The sequence below is a fragment of the Gopherus flavomarginatus genome, chromosome 1, assembly GCF_025201925.1.
Source record: "Gopherus flavomarginatus isolate rGopFla2 chromosome 1, rGopFla2.mat.asm, whole genome shotgun sequence".
In the NCBI taxonomy this organism is placed as follows: domain Eukaryota; kingdom Metazoa; phylum Chordata; order Testudines; family Testudinidae; genus Gopherus; species Gopherus flavomarginatus.
In genome coordinates, this window is record NC_066617.1 from 95,287,005 (window position 1) to 95,302,196 (window position 15,192).

The 15,192-nt window shown below is 49.5% G+C and overlaps 1 protein-coding gene across 22 annotated transcripts in view; it reads left to right on the plus strand.

Moving 5' to 3' along the window:
- LOC127051572 (uncharacterized) overlaps window positions 1-15,192 on the plus strand; it is an 83,549-nt gene that overhangs the window by 25,433 nt on the left and 42,924 nt on the right. For 17 of the 22 annotated variants that reach the window (XM_050954018.1, XM_050954110.1, XM_050954188.1 and 14 more), the window contains one exon: window positions 2,754-2,819. The exons of the other annotated variants lie outside the window; for them this stretch is intronic. In XM_050954018.1, coding sequence (XP_050809975.1) covers window positions 2,754-2,819 — 66 coding nt within the window. The remainder of the gene's footprint in view (window positions 1-2,753; window positions 2,820-15,192) is intronic. 22 annotated transcript variants of the gene reach the window in all.

Sequence of the window (15,192 nt, forward strand, 5' to 3'; positions counted from 1 at the left end):
TGACACTTGTGCCCCCATGTCTCTCCACGCAGTAACCTTCTTTCCGCCCACTCTCAAATTTTTCCTTCGCTCCAAGGGTATTTGAGAGGCATCCGGGCCTGGGGATCTTTGGTGTGATGGTGGTGTAATGAATTGCACTCGCATGGTGTTCTTTGGACAGTTGGCCTTGATATGTCCCAGTTCATTACACTTAAAGCATCTTCCATCTGATGGGTCACTGGGCCGAGGTGAGTTACTGGAGACTGGTGAGGTTGAAGGGTAGGGTATCTGTGGCTTTACTTGGGGGGTATGTGGGGTCTTTGGCTGTCCTCGGTTGTAGGGTTTATGGTCTGTGTGTCCCCTGGGGTAATCGTTCTCCTTGACAGTAGCTTTCTTGCTTTCTGCCAGTTCCATCCATTTGGCTCCAATCTCCCCCGCCTCAGCGATATCTTTGGGATTTCCATCTTGTATGTACCGTGTGATGTCTTCAGGAACACCATCCAAGAACTGCTCCATTTGTATGAGGAGGTTTAGTTCTTCCAAGGTTTGAATGTTGTTTCCTGTTATCCAGGCCTCATAGTTTTTTGCAATGTAGTAGGCGTGTTTGGGAAATGACACCTCTGGTTTCCACTTTTGGGTTCTGAAGCGCCGACGGGCATGATCTGGGGTTATCCCCATTCTGTATCTGGCCTTGGTTTGAAAAAGTTTATAGTCATTCATTTGCTGCTTAGGCATTTCAGCTGCCACCTCTGCTAAAGGTCCACTGAGCTGTGACCTCAATTCTACCATGTACTGGTCTTCGGGAATGCTGTACCCAAGACAGGCTCTTTCAAAATTTTCCAAGAAGGCCTCGGTGTCATCACCTGCCTTGTAGGTGGGAAATTTCCTGTGCTGTGGAGCAATAATGGGCGCCGGGTTGTTAGGGTTGGCTGGCACATGCAGCCCAGCTTTTGCCAACTCCAGTTCATGTTTTCTCTGTTTTTCCTTCTCTTCATTCTCTTTTTGTTGTTTTTCCATTTCTTTTTGGTGCTTTTCCATTTCTCGGCGGTGGGCCAACTCTTCTTCTTCTTGTTTCCTTCGGTGGGCGAACTCTTCTTCTTCTAGTTTTCTTTTGTGTGCTGCCTGTTTGATTTGTTCTTCTCTTTCTTTCATCTCCATCTCTTTTTGTTTTATTTCCAGTTGTCGCCTGTGTTCAGCTTCTTTGATTTCTTCTTCGGCCTCAATTTTTGCCTTAGAAGTCATGATTCCTGTTTTCTTGTGTTGGGGTGCCCTCCGGTGTTTATCATCTGCACTGCAGGCTCTGTTGCCTCCTGAAGTCTGCCTAGCAACAGTGCCTTTAGCTAATCTTCAATGTTAAGTAAACCTGAAAAACCACTTTATTTGCATGCCTATAGTGCTGGAACTTGCCTCCTAATGGGAGGGCTATTGCATGACAAAAGACCCTTAACAGTCTGGTAATGGCTTCTTGCTTAACATGCAAGCCACAAACTGCCAGAGAGAGCAGAAAAAAAAATTCTCTCTGGTTCCCTTTTAAAACCAACTGTTTCTCTCTGCTAAAAAGCCCTTGGCAGAGAAAAGAAAAATATAATATTCCTACTGGCTTCTGGATTCTGTCTATATCCCACCCGCTGCTACACCATATCATAACCTTAGTCCCAGATTTGGACCTTAGCGTCCAAAATATGGGGGTTAGCATGAAAACCTCCAAGCTTAGTTACCAGCTTGGACCTGGTACCTGCTGCCACCACCCAAAAAATTAGAGTGTTTTGGGGCACTCTGGTCCCCCTGAAAAACCTTCCCTGGGGACCCCAAGACCCAAATCCCTTGAGTCTCACAACAAAGGGAAATAATCCTTTTTCCCTTCCCCCCTCCAGGTGCTCCTGGAGAGATACACAGACACAAGCTCTGTGAAACTATACAGAGTGACTCCCCCTCTCTGTTTCCAATCCTGGAAACAAAAAGTACTTTCCTATTCCCCCAGAGGGAATGCAAAATCAGGCTAGCAAATCCAACACACGGATCTCCCCGATTTCTTCCTCCCACCAATTCCCTGGTGAGTACAGACTCAATTTCCCTGAAGTAAAGAAAAACTCCAACAGGTCTTAAAAGAAAGCTTTATATAAAAAGAAAGAAAAATACATACAAATGTTCTCTCTGTATTAAGATGATACAATACAGGGTCAATTGCTTAAAAGAATATTGAATAAACAGCCTTATTCAAAAAGAATACAAATCAAAGCACTCCAGCACTTATATTCATGCAAATACCAAAGAAAAGAAACCATAGAACTTACTATCTGATCTCTTTGTCCTTACACTTAGAAACAGAAGACTAGAAAGTAGAAACTACTTCTCCAAAGCTCAGAGAAAGCAGGAAGACAGACAAAGACTCAGACACAAACTCCCTCCACCCAGAGTTGAAAAAATCCGGTTTCCTGATTGGTCCTCTGGTCAGGTGCTTCAGGTGGAAGAGACATTAACCCTTAGCTATCTGTTTATGACACATGGCTAAATTTGATATAAACTCGTAGTGTAGACCAGGCCATAGAGAATGTGGCTAAGATTATCATAGGTCTCCCACGGGCAGGTCAGAGCAGTGATCTTTAAGCCAACAGGCCAAGCAGATATGTTTTTAACCATATTAGTCTCTGCTGTTTCAGTTTTTTGCTGAAGGGCTGACTAATAATTTTGGGAGGGGCTTTAGCTCTTTCAGATGTTATTTTTATGGATATTTTATTAACTCTAATCTCTTTGCATTATTCTCTGCCCGACAGAAGTGAAATGAACGCTCTATCTGAAGGTATGGGGAAACACCTACAGTTTTTGAAAGAAAGACTCAGGTAAGTGGGGAAGTTCAGGCCTCCATGACAATGAAAAGTATTGTGATTCCTTCTTAAATATCTACTGTACAAAAGAAGTCTTGAAAATTTCCAGGTTTGGTTTTCTCCTCACCAAGTTTACAGAGTGCTTGTGGGTGTTGATAGTAAAATATCAACACGCCTATTGACTGGACTAGCTCCTTTTCTCCTGCTTGGCATCTCTTGGGTTGTGCGAACAGAATGCCTGCATTCACAGTTGTTGTATGGTTCTTTCCACACTGCTCTTGGGGCTAGAGGGAAGAGAGAATCCTGTATACGGTGACTTCCTCACAGCTAATTAAGGAGTGGCTTTAGGGCCGGCGCAACCCATTGAGTGACCTAGGCGGTCGCCTAAGGCACTAACATTTGGGGGGCGGCAACCTTGGCAGCTGGGTCTTCGGCCACTCTGGTCGTCGGTGGTATTTTGGGGGCGGGATCTTCCACCACCTCTGTCGGGGGCGGCATTTCGGGGGCGGGACTTTCTGCCTCCTAGGATGGCAAAAAAGCTGATGGTGCTCCTGGGTGGCTTGGATAAGCTCCGAAAAGGAAGGGTGTCAGCTGGGATTCTGGTGAGAGTGTAAAGGGGTGAACAGTGTGGGGAGAGAAAAGAGGCCGTACCCTAGCAACACAGTTCACAACATAAAATGCCAAAATGAATCCTCTGAAAATATCAAGATTAGTGATGAGCAAATTTCAAACAGGTTGATTCCAAGAAATACAGAAAATTTAAGATGTTTTTGGAGCCTTGTCTGAACCCCGGCTAACTGTGAGAACAGGTTTTGGTTTGAGATTTCTGTAACTTCTGTGCCTGGTCAGGATGGCATTAGAATGACAGCCACCTCTTTCCATGGCATTTTGGAGCTTCCAATCCCAGCTAGAAAAAGGAAATACAGAGGCAGCCAGGATAAGGGAAATAGCTAGTCAATCTTTTTCAAACCTGAAAGGTTTTTCTTTGAATTTTATCAACTGGCAAGTTGGTTGATGTAGGACAAAGGTTCAGCTTTTTAACAGAAAGTGATCCATGATACTGAGATTGGAGCTAGATCCAAATTTCCCCCCAAATTCAGATCAATTGGACAGGGGCATCATCAGTGGCAGAGTACATTTTTTGTGGGGCTCTGGGCCAGAGCAAGTGGAAACTCCCCACCTCTTCCTCCTGCAGTCCCCTGCTTTTCCTGCTGCCAGGGAAATTCAGGCTTCCCTCACTCCCCCACAGGAGCCCTGGGCAGGCGGAGCAGGTCAGGGCATGGGTGTGCCCCTTTTTCCGGGGTCCCCCAATTGGCCAGAGCCCCTGGGCGCGGGCCCCCTTTCCCCAGTGGCTAATCTGCCACTGGGCACCATTTAAAGGGAGCTGGGGGGGCTCCTCCCCCAGAGTTTCATACAGTAGGTTTCTTGTTCCCTGGAGGAGCTCTTAACTGCAGCACAGCATATGTGTGGAATGTGAGTTCTACAGAGGAGAGGGGCTGCTCCTAGCTTGTGCCTCTTAGGCAGGGAGTCAGTATTTTGTTTACAGAGGCAGGAATTAAGATAAGAAAGGGGTGGTGATTAAATCAAGGATCTGGAAGTCATTAATGAGCCTATAAAACAGGAATCCCTCTGCAGGGGGCAGGAGGTGTTGAAGAGAGAATCCAGGAGACCCAGAAGAAATACAGTGAAGCCCTCAGAGCCAAGTTTACATTCAGAAAAGAGGGAGATTTCAGGGGTGTAGGTCAAAAGAAGGGGTCAAACCCCAGGGAAGGGATAGCAGTGGTGTAGAGAAGTTTTCACTCTACCTGTGGTACTTTTGTGACCCCATCACCATAGTATCTGAGCACCTCTCAATGTCTAACCTAGTTCTCCTCGCAGCCTCTCGTGAGGTAGAGCAGTGCTGTTATCCCCATTGTATAGATGAGGCACTGAGGTCTTGTTTATACTACTTTGGTCAGCAAAAGTTATGCCACTGTAATTAAAATAGCTGTTGCATGTCCACACCAGCTCCTTATGTCAGCATCCACACTAGCAACTCTTGCATCGACACAGAGAGCAGTGCACTATGGGTAACTATCCCACTGTGTAACTGGCCGCAGGGTGCTTTGGGAAGGGTTTGCAATGCCTTATGGAGCAGGTACAGTGTCACGTGATGCAGGTTTCTCAATCCCATTATTCCAGGGGCATCCTAGTAGACTGTCAGCTGCTTTTCAACTGACATATGTGATGAGAGGGAGCTGTGAGTGGTATGTCTGGGGTGAGGGAGACAGGAGGCTGACCAACCTATCCTGAGACAGGTGGAGGGGGACACCCCCCTGATGCCAGCCCCTGGCTCAGCACAGCAGTGTCTCCTCCACGCCACCCTTCTGGCAGAAGCAGCCCACTCTGCCTGCCTGCCTATGGTTCTGATTCCCTCCAAGCTCTCCCACAGTGTCCCCAGCCCGGGAGCAGCATCCTGAGCAGCTCTCTGTGCTGAGGAATGTCAAAGCAGCACAGCAGTCTCCCTTCCCTACCCCACATTCCCTGCAGCAGCAGTCTGCCTGCAGCTGTGTTCCTACTGGAGGGCAGAACAGGAGCATTCCCTGTTAATGATTTGGTCTTTGTTCCCCAAACAGAGCAGCACCGCTCAGCTCTCAGATACTCCCCAGAGCTTTGAAAGGGGTGGAGCGCAAGCCTGCAGGGCAGCAGAGATCAAAACAGTGAGCAGAGCGGTAACGGCAGGCATTGTGGGATACTGGTGGAAGCCAGTTATGTTGACAAAACAAACAGCAGCGTCTATACTGACCTTTGTCACTTTAACTTTGCCACAAAAAGCTTTATGCCTCTCATTGAGGTGATTTTATTTTGTCGGCAAAACAGTAGAGTTTTGCTGCCAAAAGTAGCTTTATAGTGTGTATCCCTCCCGTTTTGTCAGCAAAAGGCAGCTTTTGCTGACAAAACTTTGTAGTGTAGACAAGGCCTTAGGCATGGAGAGACTAAAGGCTAGATTTTCAAAGGTATTTAAGGAACCTAGTGGGAATTTCAAAAGCACCTAAAAGGTTAGATGTCTAGCTGCATCTTTGGGTGCCTTAAAAACCTTAGAAACTCAGTCCCTTAGGAACTGGCCTAAGATCATATAGGAAGTCCATAGGGGAAGTAGAACCTAGGTCTTTCAGGGCTAACTCCCTATCTAGCAAACCAGCCTCTTTCTCTGTTGAATGCTACAAAAATGAAGACGCTGATAGATGGGCGCAACACCAAGGCAGCCAGTTCTCTGAGACTCTAGGAAACGGTCCCAGGTGCTTGGGAAGGATGTCATGGTTGACAGCATGAAAAGCAGCACAGGGGTCAGAAAAGATGAAGAAAGAGAGAGAGATAAGAGGAGATCACTTAACTCCCACGGGATGGCAGGTTCTGCCCCATGCTGGGTTATAGAGCAATGGTTGCTGTGCAATTTTACATTTTAACAGAAACCCATTTTGTTTTGTCACTTTTTGTTCTGAGTTCAAGAAAAGGAAGGAAGGAGAAAGTGTCATATGAATATCAGGTGTGTTTTTGCCTCAAATTCTTAGGGTTTTATGTATCCAGGCTAATTCCAGAACAAAGAACAGAAATTGCATCCACAGAGTCCATAAAGTCGATGATTATTGTCATGATTTTTATTATTCACTGGGCACCATCTGTGTGCTTAGCACTGTTCAGAATATGCCAGAAAATTTAGTCCCTGAGTCAATGTGTATAAAATGTGTAGCCCTGGTCAAGATGGCTCAGATATGTGTAAGCTGGAGAATGGTCCCGCTATTGTGGGGAATTTTCCTGGCTTCTGCACTACCCCGGTGAAGTCGGCTGGAGAAAGGATCTGAGTCCTCACTCCCACTTTCTTTACCCAGAGGCCTCCCTGTCCTTGAGGACTCCCCTTCCACTCTCCTGGCAGAGTCCTCGTAACCCCAACAAGGCTGGGCCCAGGATTCCTGGGGGGCTCGACCCCCCACCCTGCTGTGGTCACCCAGGACAGGGGCTAGGGTGTCCCCACTCCGGGGTACTCTCTTTGCACAGCGCACCTCCCTGACCCACTGATCACATCATACAATTTAAAGCAAATACAAGTTATTTAATTAACAATTAATTTTAAAAAAGAATAAGGAAAAATGGAAAAGGTTAAAGGAAAACACATCACCCTGCTCTGTGGCAGAGAACATTACAAACAGTCTCTCTGGAATGTCAGGGCAGTTGACAGTCTGTTCCTTGTAGGTCCCAGGCCTCCTCCTCCAGCCCTGGCTGTGCTGCAGGGACGCTGCGGGTTGGATACTTGCTCTGGTGGTGGCCACACACTCTCAGGCTCTGGGTGGCAGGACCCTTCTCCCCAGTGTCACCCCCGCTCTGCCAGGGTTACAATCCCCCTCCAAGTCTGTCCTGCAGAACCTCTTGGCTGAGGCATCTCCCTGTGCTGGGCCCACTGCCCAGGGTCCCCCTCGCTCTCCTCAGCTGCTCACCGAACCCAGCTCTGGACTGCTCTAGCCCCAGCTCCACTCTGCTTCTGCACGTCAGCTGTTGCTGCTCTGCTTTCAGCTCCCTGGGCTGCTTCTCTGGCCTCTCTGGCTCCAGTTGCTACAGCTCTGCTCCCAGGGCAGGTCTGCTCTGCAGGCTGCTTCTGTGACTCTCTCTCAGCTCTCACCTGCTTCCTGGGCTGCTTATCTGGCCCCTCTGGTGGCTGCCTCTCTCCTCCCAGGGCAGGTCTGCTCTCTCTGGGCTGTGCTCTGGCTTTTTGGGCTGCAGCTCTGCTCCCAGCAGCTTAGCCTGGGCCCCTGCTCTCTCCTTAGCTCGGCCCCACTCCATCTGACTCAGATAATTCCAGCTCACAGGGAGGACGGGACCCTCCCCCCTGCCCCCCAGCCTCCTGACTCCTTGATTAGCCTGCCTGCCCTGTCAATCAGGCTGATCTGGAGCATTGGCCTCTCCACATTGATCCTGGAGACTGTCAGTCTCAGGCTCCTGATTTCCTTTTGACCCCTCCCTTTTTAGTGCTGGGAGCTAGCAACCAAACACTCCCACTGAATGTTAGTAAGGGGGCAACAGTCCACTTACATATGTAAGCAGGAAGTGTGCAGTTATGGAGCACATGATAATATCTATGAGTGGAGGCGCTGATGGCAATAGACGTTTTACTGGATTAAGGACTAACAGATTTGACCTTCCAACTTTCTTTCAACAGGAAGAGCTTCCCAGAGCTCCTGTGCCTGTTTATTTTCCTTTCCTGCCTGCAGTGGCCCTCATATACCTCAGAAGTCTCCATTTTTTTTCTCAACTTTAAAATGTGGAATTTTCTTGGTGTTTGGTTTTAAATGTTCTCCTGTGAGAAATGCAACTCAATCACTGTAGTATTGTGTTTAAGAGCCTTCTGGAAACTTACTAGCCTTTAAACAGAAGTGAAAGCAGTGTTGCCAACTCTCATGATTTTGTTGTGAGTCTCATGATAATTAGACATGCATCCAATAAAGTGGGTATTCACACATGAAAGCTCATGCTCCAATACGTCTGTTAGTCTATAAGGTGCCACAGGACTCTTTGCTGCTTCTACATGATAATTCTTGCTTTCCTTAAAGCCCCAGCTCTTGGAGTCAAGTGGATATATGATTATTTCAGCCTTCATTCTTAAAGAAAAATTTAAGTTTCTAGCCCTAGTTGCTGTGAGAAAGCTTCAAAATGTGACCCCATTCCACTCTAAAGGCTCAAAAAGCAGAAGGCAAATAAAAAGAACATCAAATCTATTACTTTTACATAATCTCATTATTTTAAAGCCCATCTCATATCCTGATATTTAGGCGTTTGTCCCAGTTTGTCCCGATATTTTGCAGAACTCTGCTTTTTTTTTTTTTTTTTTTGCTCCACCAGTGACTCCCCCGATGTGTCCCGATATTTTCTTCTTCTCATCTGGTCATCCCATGAGCCTGATTCATGATTTTTGAATATCTGGGTTTGCCAATACTGTGAAAGTGACTTGAAAGTGTCAGTTTCACTCATGTTTAAGGTCAGTTTTGTGCCTATTATTTGTAGTGGATTAATACCCCAGAGCCCCAGGCAAGTGCAATATAAACTCAGGGAACCTTGCCCTAGTAGAATGTTTCCAAAAGTTAAATGATCTATTCCAAGCTTAGTGAACTGCAAAAAAGTGATAGAAAGTAATCTAGATTTTTCTACAACTGTTTCAGTTGTTGTCTTCGAAACTTAGTAACAAAGTAAGAATATACATTAAAATTTTAAACTTAACCAGTACCCTTTAAGTGTCTTGACACAAGATGTCAGAACATGTTAGTATTACAGCTGAGTGGGTCTATTATTTCTTTATTTGTCTTTCTTTATATAGGAACTAGATACAGTGCTCCTGTCAGCTAATTTCTAAATTATCTGCAAAAAACCTAGAGTTTTCAGGTGCCAAAGTAGCCCCTGAAATCACTGTTAAAGTTGCCCTGCCCCCCCCCCACCAAAATCTGAAAAGGTGCCCCTGAAGTTGGATCCAGAGATTTTGTTCAATCAAGTACAGTAGGCTAGTTGCAAAGGCCAGATCAGACCTGGATCTGAACTTCTCCAAAGTTTAGGTTTCTGGGTTTTGGTTTGTTTCTATCTGTTCTTTTATTCAACTTGGTTTATCCCATCTCTAGTCAGGAAGCAGGAAGCAGGATTGATTCCTGTTGTTCCAGATCACAGAAGGCCGCCAGCAAGAGTCAGTGCTTCGCTCAGCAGTGAGTATTGTGTATTTTTATTACTATTATTTGAATTGCCTCTTCACTTGGGGCCAGTCACCCTCCTCCCATCTGTCTAGTACAGGGATTCTCAAACTTCATTGCACCGCGACCCCCTTCTGACAACAAAAATTACTACAGGACCCCAGGAGGGGGGACTAAAGCCCGAGCCCACCCAAGCCCTGCCACCTGGGGCGGGGGAGGAGGCAAAGCCAAAGCTCCCTCACCCCAGGCCGGGGGGCAAAAGCTGAGGTCCAATTGCTTCAGTCCCAGGCAGGGGGCCTGTAACCTTAGCCCTACTGCTTAAGGCTAAAGCCCTCAGGCTTGGGCTTTGGCCCTGGGCTCCAGCAAATCTAAGCCAGCCCTGAAGACCCCATTAAAATGGGGTCGTGACCCACTTTGGGGTCCTGACCCACAGTTTGAGAACCACTGGTCTAGTACATCTTCTTCTGGAGTCTTCTGAACAAAATCCATGAAGCTGCATGAAGACAGCAGCCCATGCTTTAGTGCTCAGGGAAAGGGGATTGTCAGGAGAGAAGAACAAGCAGTGTTGCTTGTCCATCAAAAGATGTTTCTTACCCAAGGTTTTGGCACACAGGACCTGAACCTGCTTCTAACAAAGTCAACAGGAGTTTTGAAGTTGACATCAGTGGGTGCTGGATCAGAGCATAGTTTGTAATACACATTCTTCTTCGAGTGCTTACTCATATCGATTCCAATTAGGTGTGTGCGCGCCGTGTGAACGCTCGTCGGAAGATTTTTACCCTAGCAACACTTGGTGGGTCGGCTGGGTCGCCCCCTGGAGTGGCACTGCTATAGCACCGGATATATACCCCTGCCTACCCAACCGCCCCTCAGTTCCTTCTTACCGCCCGTGACAGTCGTTGGAACTGTGGAGCACGGCTTTGCTGGTCTCCACATCCCTAGCTTCTCGTAGTTCTTTGCTCTTTACTGTGTTTATAGTTCAAGTTCTTGTAGTTATAGTTAGTGTTAGTACTTCTATTCATAGTTAGTGTATATAGTTGAAGGGAGGATCGGGATTAGCCCCTTTCCTCCACCCCGGTGTGGGCCCATGCCCAAGGCACCGGGATTCAAACCGTGCTCGGCGTGCCAGAAGCCGATGCCAATAGGGGATCCCCATGACTCCTGCCTCAAGTGCCTAGGGGAATCCCACCTTGCTGACAAGTGCCGCATTTGCAAGTCATTTAAAACAAGGACGAAAAGGAGCGGGACTTTCGATTGAAGCAGCTCCTCATGGAGTCGGCACTTAGTCCTGCAACACTGGTACCGAGCGCCCAACAGACTGCCTCGGTAAGGAGCACCCCTTCGGCACCGGATCACTCCAGTACTGAGAAGGAGTCCCGGCACCAACCTCTACCAGCACCGAATCCTCAGCACCGCTCCCTTTCCCCGACTGGGAAACGACATAGTGCTCCAACTCCAGCCTCACAGAAGGAGTGCTCGTCTAAGACGGTTCGTCGGGCACCGTCATCTGCTCCGGCACCGTCGACGCTGGCACCACAGATTGCAGCTCCACCTAGCGCGGCGCCATCGATTCCGGTCCCACAAGGGCCGTTGAGTCCGGTGCCAGACAACTCCCTGGCTCCTGCTGTGGTTGGTCTTGCTCTCCGTTCTATGCCGAGACTTTCTCTATGGCAAGGGAGCTCATTGCTATGATGGAGCCGATACATCCTCAACCCCCGGCACCGCCGGTGCGGGTCGTTCAATCCATCGGCAATCTGGCCCTGGTAAGGCCTCCTTCCGTCGGTCCACCAGAGAGACGTCATTCCAGATCACGGTCTCGCAGACACTCTCGATCACGTTGTTCTCGCTCCCGGCGCCGCTCGCAGTTCCGGCACCGCTCTCCATCGTGGTACCGGTCACACTTGTGGCGATGTTCAACATCTCGTTCACTGGACAGATACTCCTGGTACCGATCCGGCTCTTGGCACCAATCTCGGTACCGTGTATCCCGCAGTCGCTCCAGACGAAGGGACTCGAGATCCCGGTCCACCTCCCGGCACCGGTACGGTAGAAGGTCCCAATCTCGCTCGCGGTACCACCATAGCCCCCGGTACCGCTCCCTGGTACCTCCCTGGGATCGAGCGTCAAGAACAGTGATGCCCTCCCAGGGTCTCTCGGCACCACCGTGGCCTTCGAGACACACATCGGTATCGTCTCAGGCTGGTAGTGCATCCTACCATCAGGAGCGTGACTCTGATGTCCCCAGCCAATATCCGGAGAGACAAAGCCACGAACAAGAGCCTCATCACTGGTCCTTCTGGACACCATGGGCATACCACCAGGCCCAAGGTGCCCCATCAGTGGCTCAACGGTCAGCCCCGTCAGAACACCGGGTACCAGAGGCGACAGTGAGCCGCCCTCCTCCTACGGACACAGACGAGGCTCCAATTCCATCTGCAGTCACCGAGGTTCCACCTGATGCAGATGATGCCCCTCAAGTACATGACCCACCTCAAGACCCATTGGTCCCAGGCCTCTCCTCCTCCTCCTCCTCCTCCTCACCTGATGAGGCGGTAGCAGGAACATCCTCCTTAGGCCCTCCACCAATCGATCTCAGGGCCCATCAAGACCTCTTGAGGCGAGTGGCTCAGAATATGAACTTGCAGATGGAGGAGGTCACTGAAATAGAGGACCCGGTCATGGACATCTTATCGGCTGATGCACCTACTAGAATGGCTCTCCCGTTCATCCGCACTATACAAGCTAATGCGGACACCATTTGGCAATCCCCAGCTTCAATTCCACCTACAGCTAGGGGAGTAGAGAAGAAATATATGGTCCCCTCAAAGGGGTACAAATATCTCTACACTCACCCACCTCCCTGCTCTCTGGTTGTCCAATCAGTGAACGAACGGGAGCATCATGGTCAGCAAGCATCTGCTCCTAGGGCAAAGGAGACTAGACGCATGGACCTCCTAGGCTGCAAAATATACTCGGCTGGGGGCCTCCAACTTAGGGGTGGCATACCAACAAGCACTCCTAAGATGGTATAACTTTAATACGTCGGTGTCTGTGGGGAAGTTTATGGAGCTTCTTCCCCAGAAGTCCCGTCCAGAGTTTACAGCCCTACTTGAAGAGGGTAAAAAGGTAGCAAGAACCTCCCTGCAGGCCTCTCTGGATGCAGCGGACTCGGCTGCCAGAACTCTGGCATCTGGAGTGACAATGAGGTGTATCTCCTGGCTCCAGGCTTCAGGCCTTCCCCCTGAATTGCAGCAGACCATTCAGGATTTACCCTTCGAGGGCCAGGGCCTTTTCTCAGACAAAACTGACCCCAGGTTGCAAAGTCTGAAGGACAATCGTGTCATAATGCGCTTGCTGGGTATGCACACGCCAGTGACCCAACGAAGGTCCTTCCGGCCCCAGCCACACTGCCCTTACAACCAGACTAGGCCGCGTTAGGACGCTACCAGAAGGCATGGCAGGGGGAATCGGCGGAGGCAGTCTTGCCCTCAAGGAACCCAAAGTCAAGTGCCTCCTAAACCACCAACGAGGCCCAAGCAAAACTTTTGATGGGACGCCCGAGGGCGGCCCACCAGTTACCCTACCAGATCTTTCTCCCTCCTTTTTCAACCGCCTCTCCCATTTCCTCCCTGCCTGGTCCCAGCTAACCTCAGATCGTTGGGTCCTCCACACGGTGGAAGCGGGATACCACTTCCAGTTTGTTTCAACCCCTCCCCCACACCTTCCCTACCTGTCCCTCTTCAGGGACCCCTCTCATGAGCAATTCCTCTTACAAGAGGTCCAGGCACTCCTAAAACTGAGAGCCATAGAGGAGGTACCAAAAGACATGAGGGGCAAGGGGTTCTATTCCCGCTACTTCTTAATCCCCAAGGCAAAGGGAGGTCTACGACCGATCCTAGACCTGCGAGAACTCAACAAATTCATGATAAAGCTGAAGTTCCACATGGTATCCCTGGAGACCATCATCCTATCCCTGGATCCGGGAGACTGGTATGCTGCCCTCGATATGGAGGACGCGTATTTCCACATCGCCATTTATCCACACAGCCACACAGCCACGGCCACACAGCCGGTACCTCCGTTTTGTGGTCAACCACCAACACTTTCAGTTCATGGTACTTCCGTTTGGCTTTCTACAGCTCCAAGGGTCTTCACCAAATGCATGGCTGTAGTAGCCGCCTCCCACCGGTGTCGTCGAGTTCACGTCTACCCGCATCTCGATGATTGGCTCATTCGAGGGACTTCCCAATCACAAGTATTGCAGCACCTGTACATCGTCAGAGACCTCTTCGGGAGCCTAGGCCTCATGATCAACCCAGAAAAGTCTACTCTGACACCCACGCAAAGAATAGACTTCATCGGAGCTGTTCTGGACTCCAATCTGGTGAGAGCCTGCCTCCCTCAGTCACGTTTTCAAACAATGGCTTCAATAATTCAAAGTCTTCAATCCTTTCCGACAATGTTGGTGCGCACCTGCCTCAGCCTAGTAGGTCACATGACCACCTGCACCTTCATGACCAAGTACCTGAGGCTACGTCTCCGTCCCTTCCAAACCTGGCTTGCTTCAATATACCGTCCACACAGAGACAGTCTGGATTCGGTGCTCACTATCCCCAGGAAGGTTCTCGACTCCCTCACTTGGTGGTTAGACCCCTCTCTGGTCTGCGCAGGGATGCCATTCCACCCACCGCAACCCTCGGTGGCCCTAACCACAGATGCATCATCTCTGGGTGGGGTGCCCACCTTGAGAGCCTTCACCCTGAAGGCCTTTGGTTGCCCCAAGAGCTGACCTTGCACATCAACGTGAGGGAGCTGAGAGCAGTCCGTCTAGCATGCCAGGTGTTTCGGGACCATCTACAAGGCCGTTGTGTATCAGTGTTCACAGACAACACAATGGCCATGTTTTATATAAGCATGCAGGGCGGGGCACGCTCCTCTCTCCTTTGTCAAGAAGCCATCCGCCTCTGGGACTTTTGCATAACCCACTCTTTCGATTTGGTAGCGTCTTTTCTCCTAGGAGTCCAGAACACTCAGGCAGATCACCTCAGCAGGTCCTTCCTGTCTCACAAGTGGTCGATTTGTCTGGACGTTATCCATTCTGTTTTCCGGAGGTGGGGCTTTCCCCACATAGACCTCTTTGCCTCCCGAGAGAACAGGAAATGTCAGGTGTTCTGCTCCTTCCAAGGACGCTCCCCAGGCTCCCTCTCAGACGTATTCCTGATCCTGTGGAAGAGGCACCTACTTTATGCCTTCCCACCATTTTCACTCATCCACAGAGTCCCACTCAAGCTCCGCAGGGACAGAGCCCACCTGATCCTCATTGCTCCAGCATGGCCAAGGCAGCATTGGTACACCCTGTTGTTCGACCTCTCAGTGGCAGACCCGATCCCCCTGCCACTCTGGTTGGACCTCATAACACAGGACTTCAGCAGGCTTCACCATCCAGACCTGCAATCCTTCATCTCACAGCATGGCTGCTGTGTGGTTGAGCCAGTCTGAGTTGCGCTGCTCTGCCTCAGTACAACAGGTGCTCTTGGGCAGTAGGAAGCCTTCCACTAGGATGACATATCTCGCCAAGTGGAAGCATTTCTCCTGCTGGTGCGCTCAGAGTAACTTAGTTCCTGGACAGGTATCTGTCCCTACTGTCCTGGATTACCTATGGTCCCTGAAAGAGCAGAGCCTGG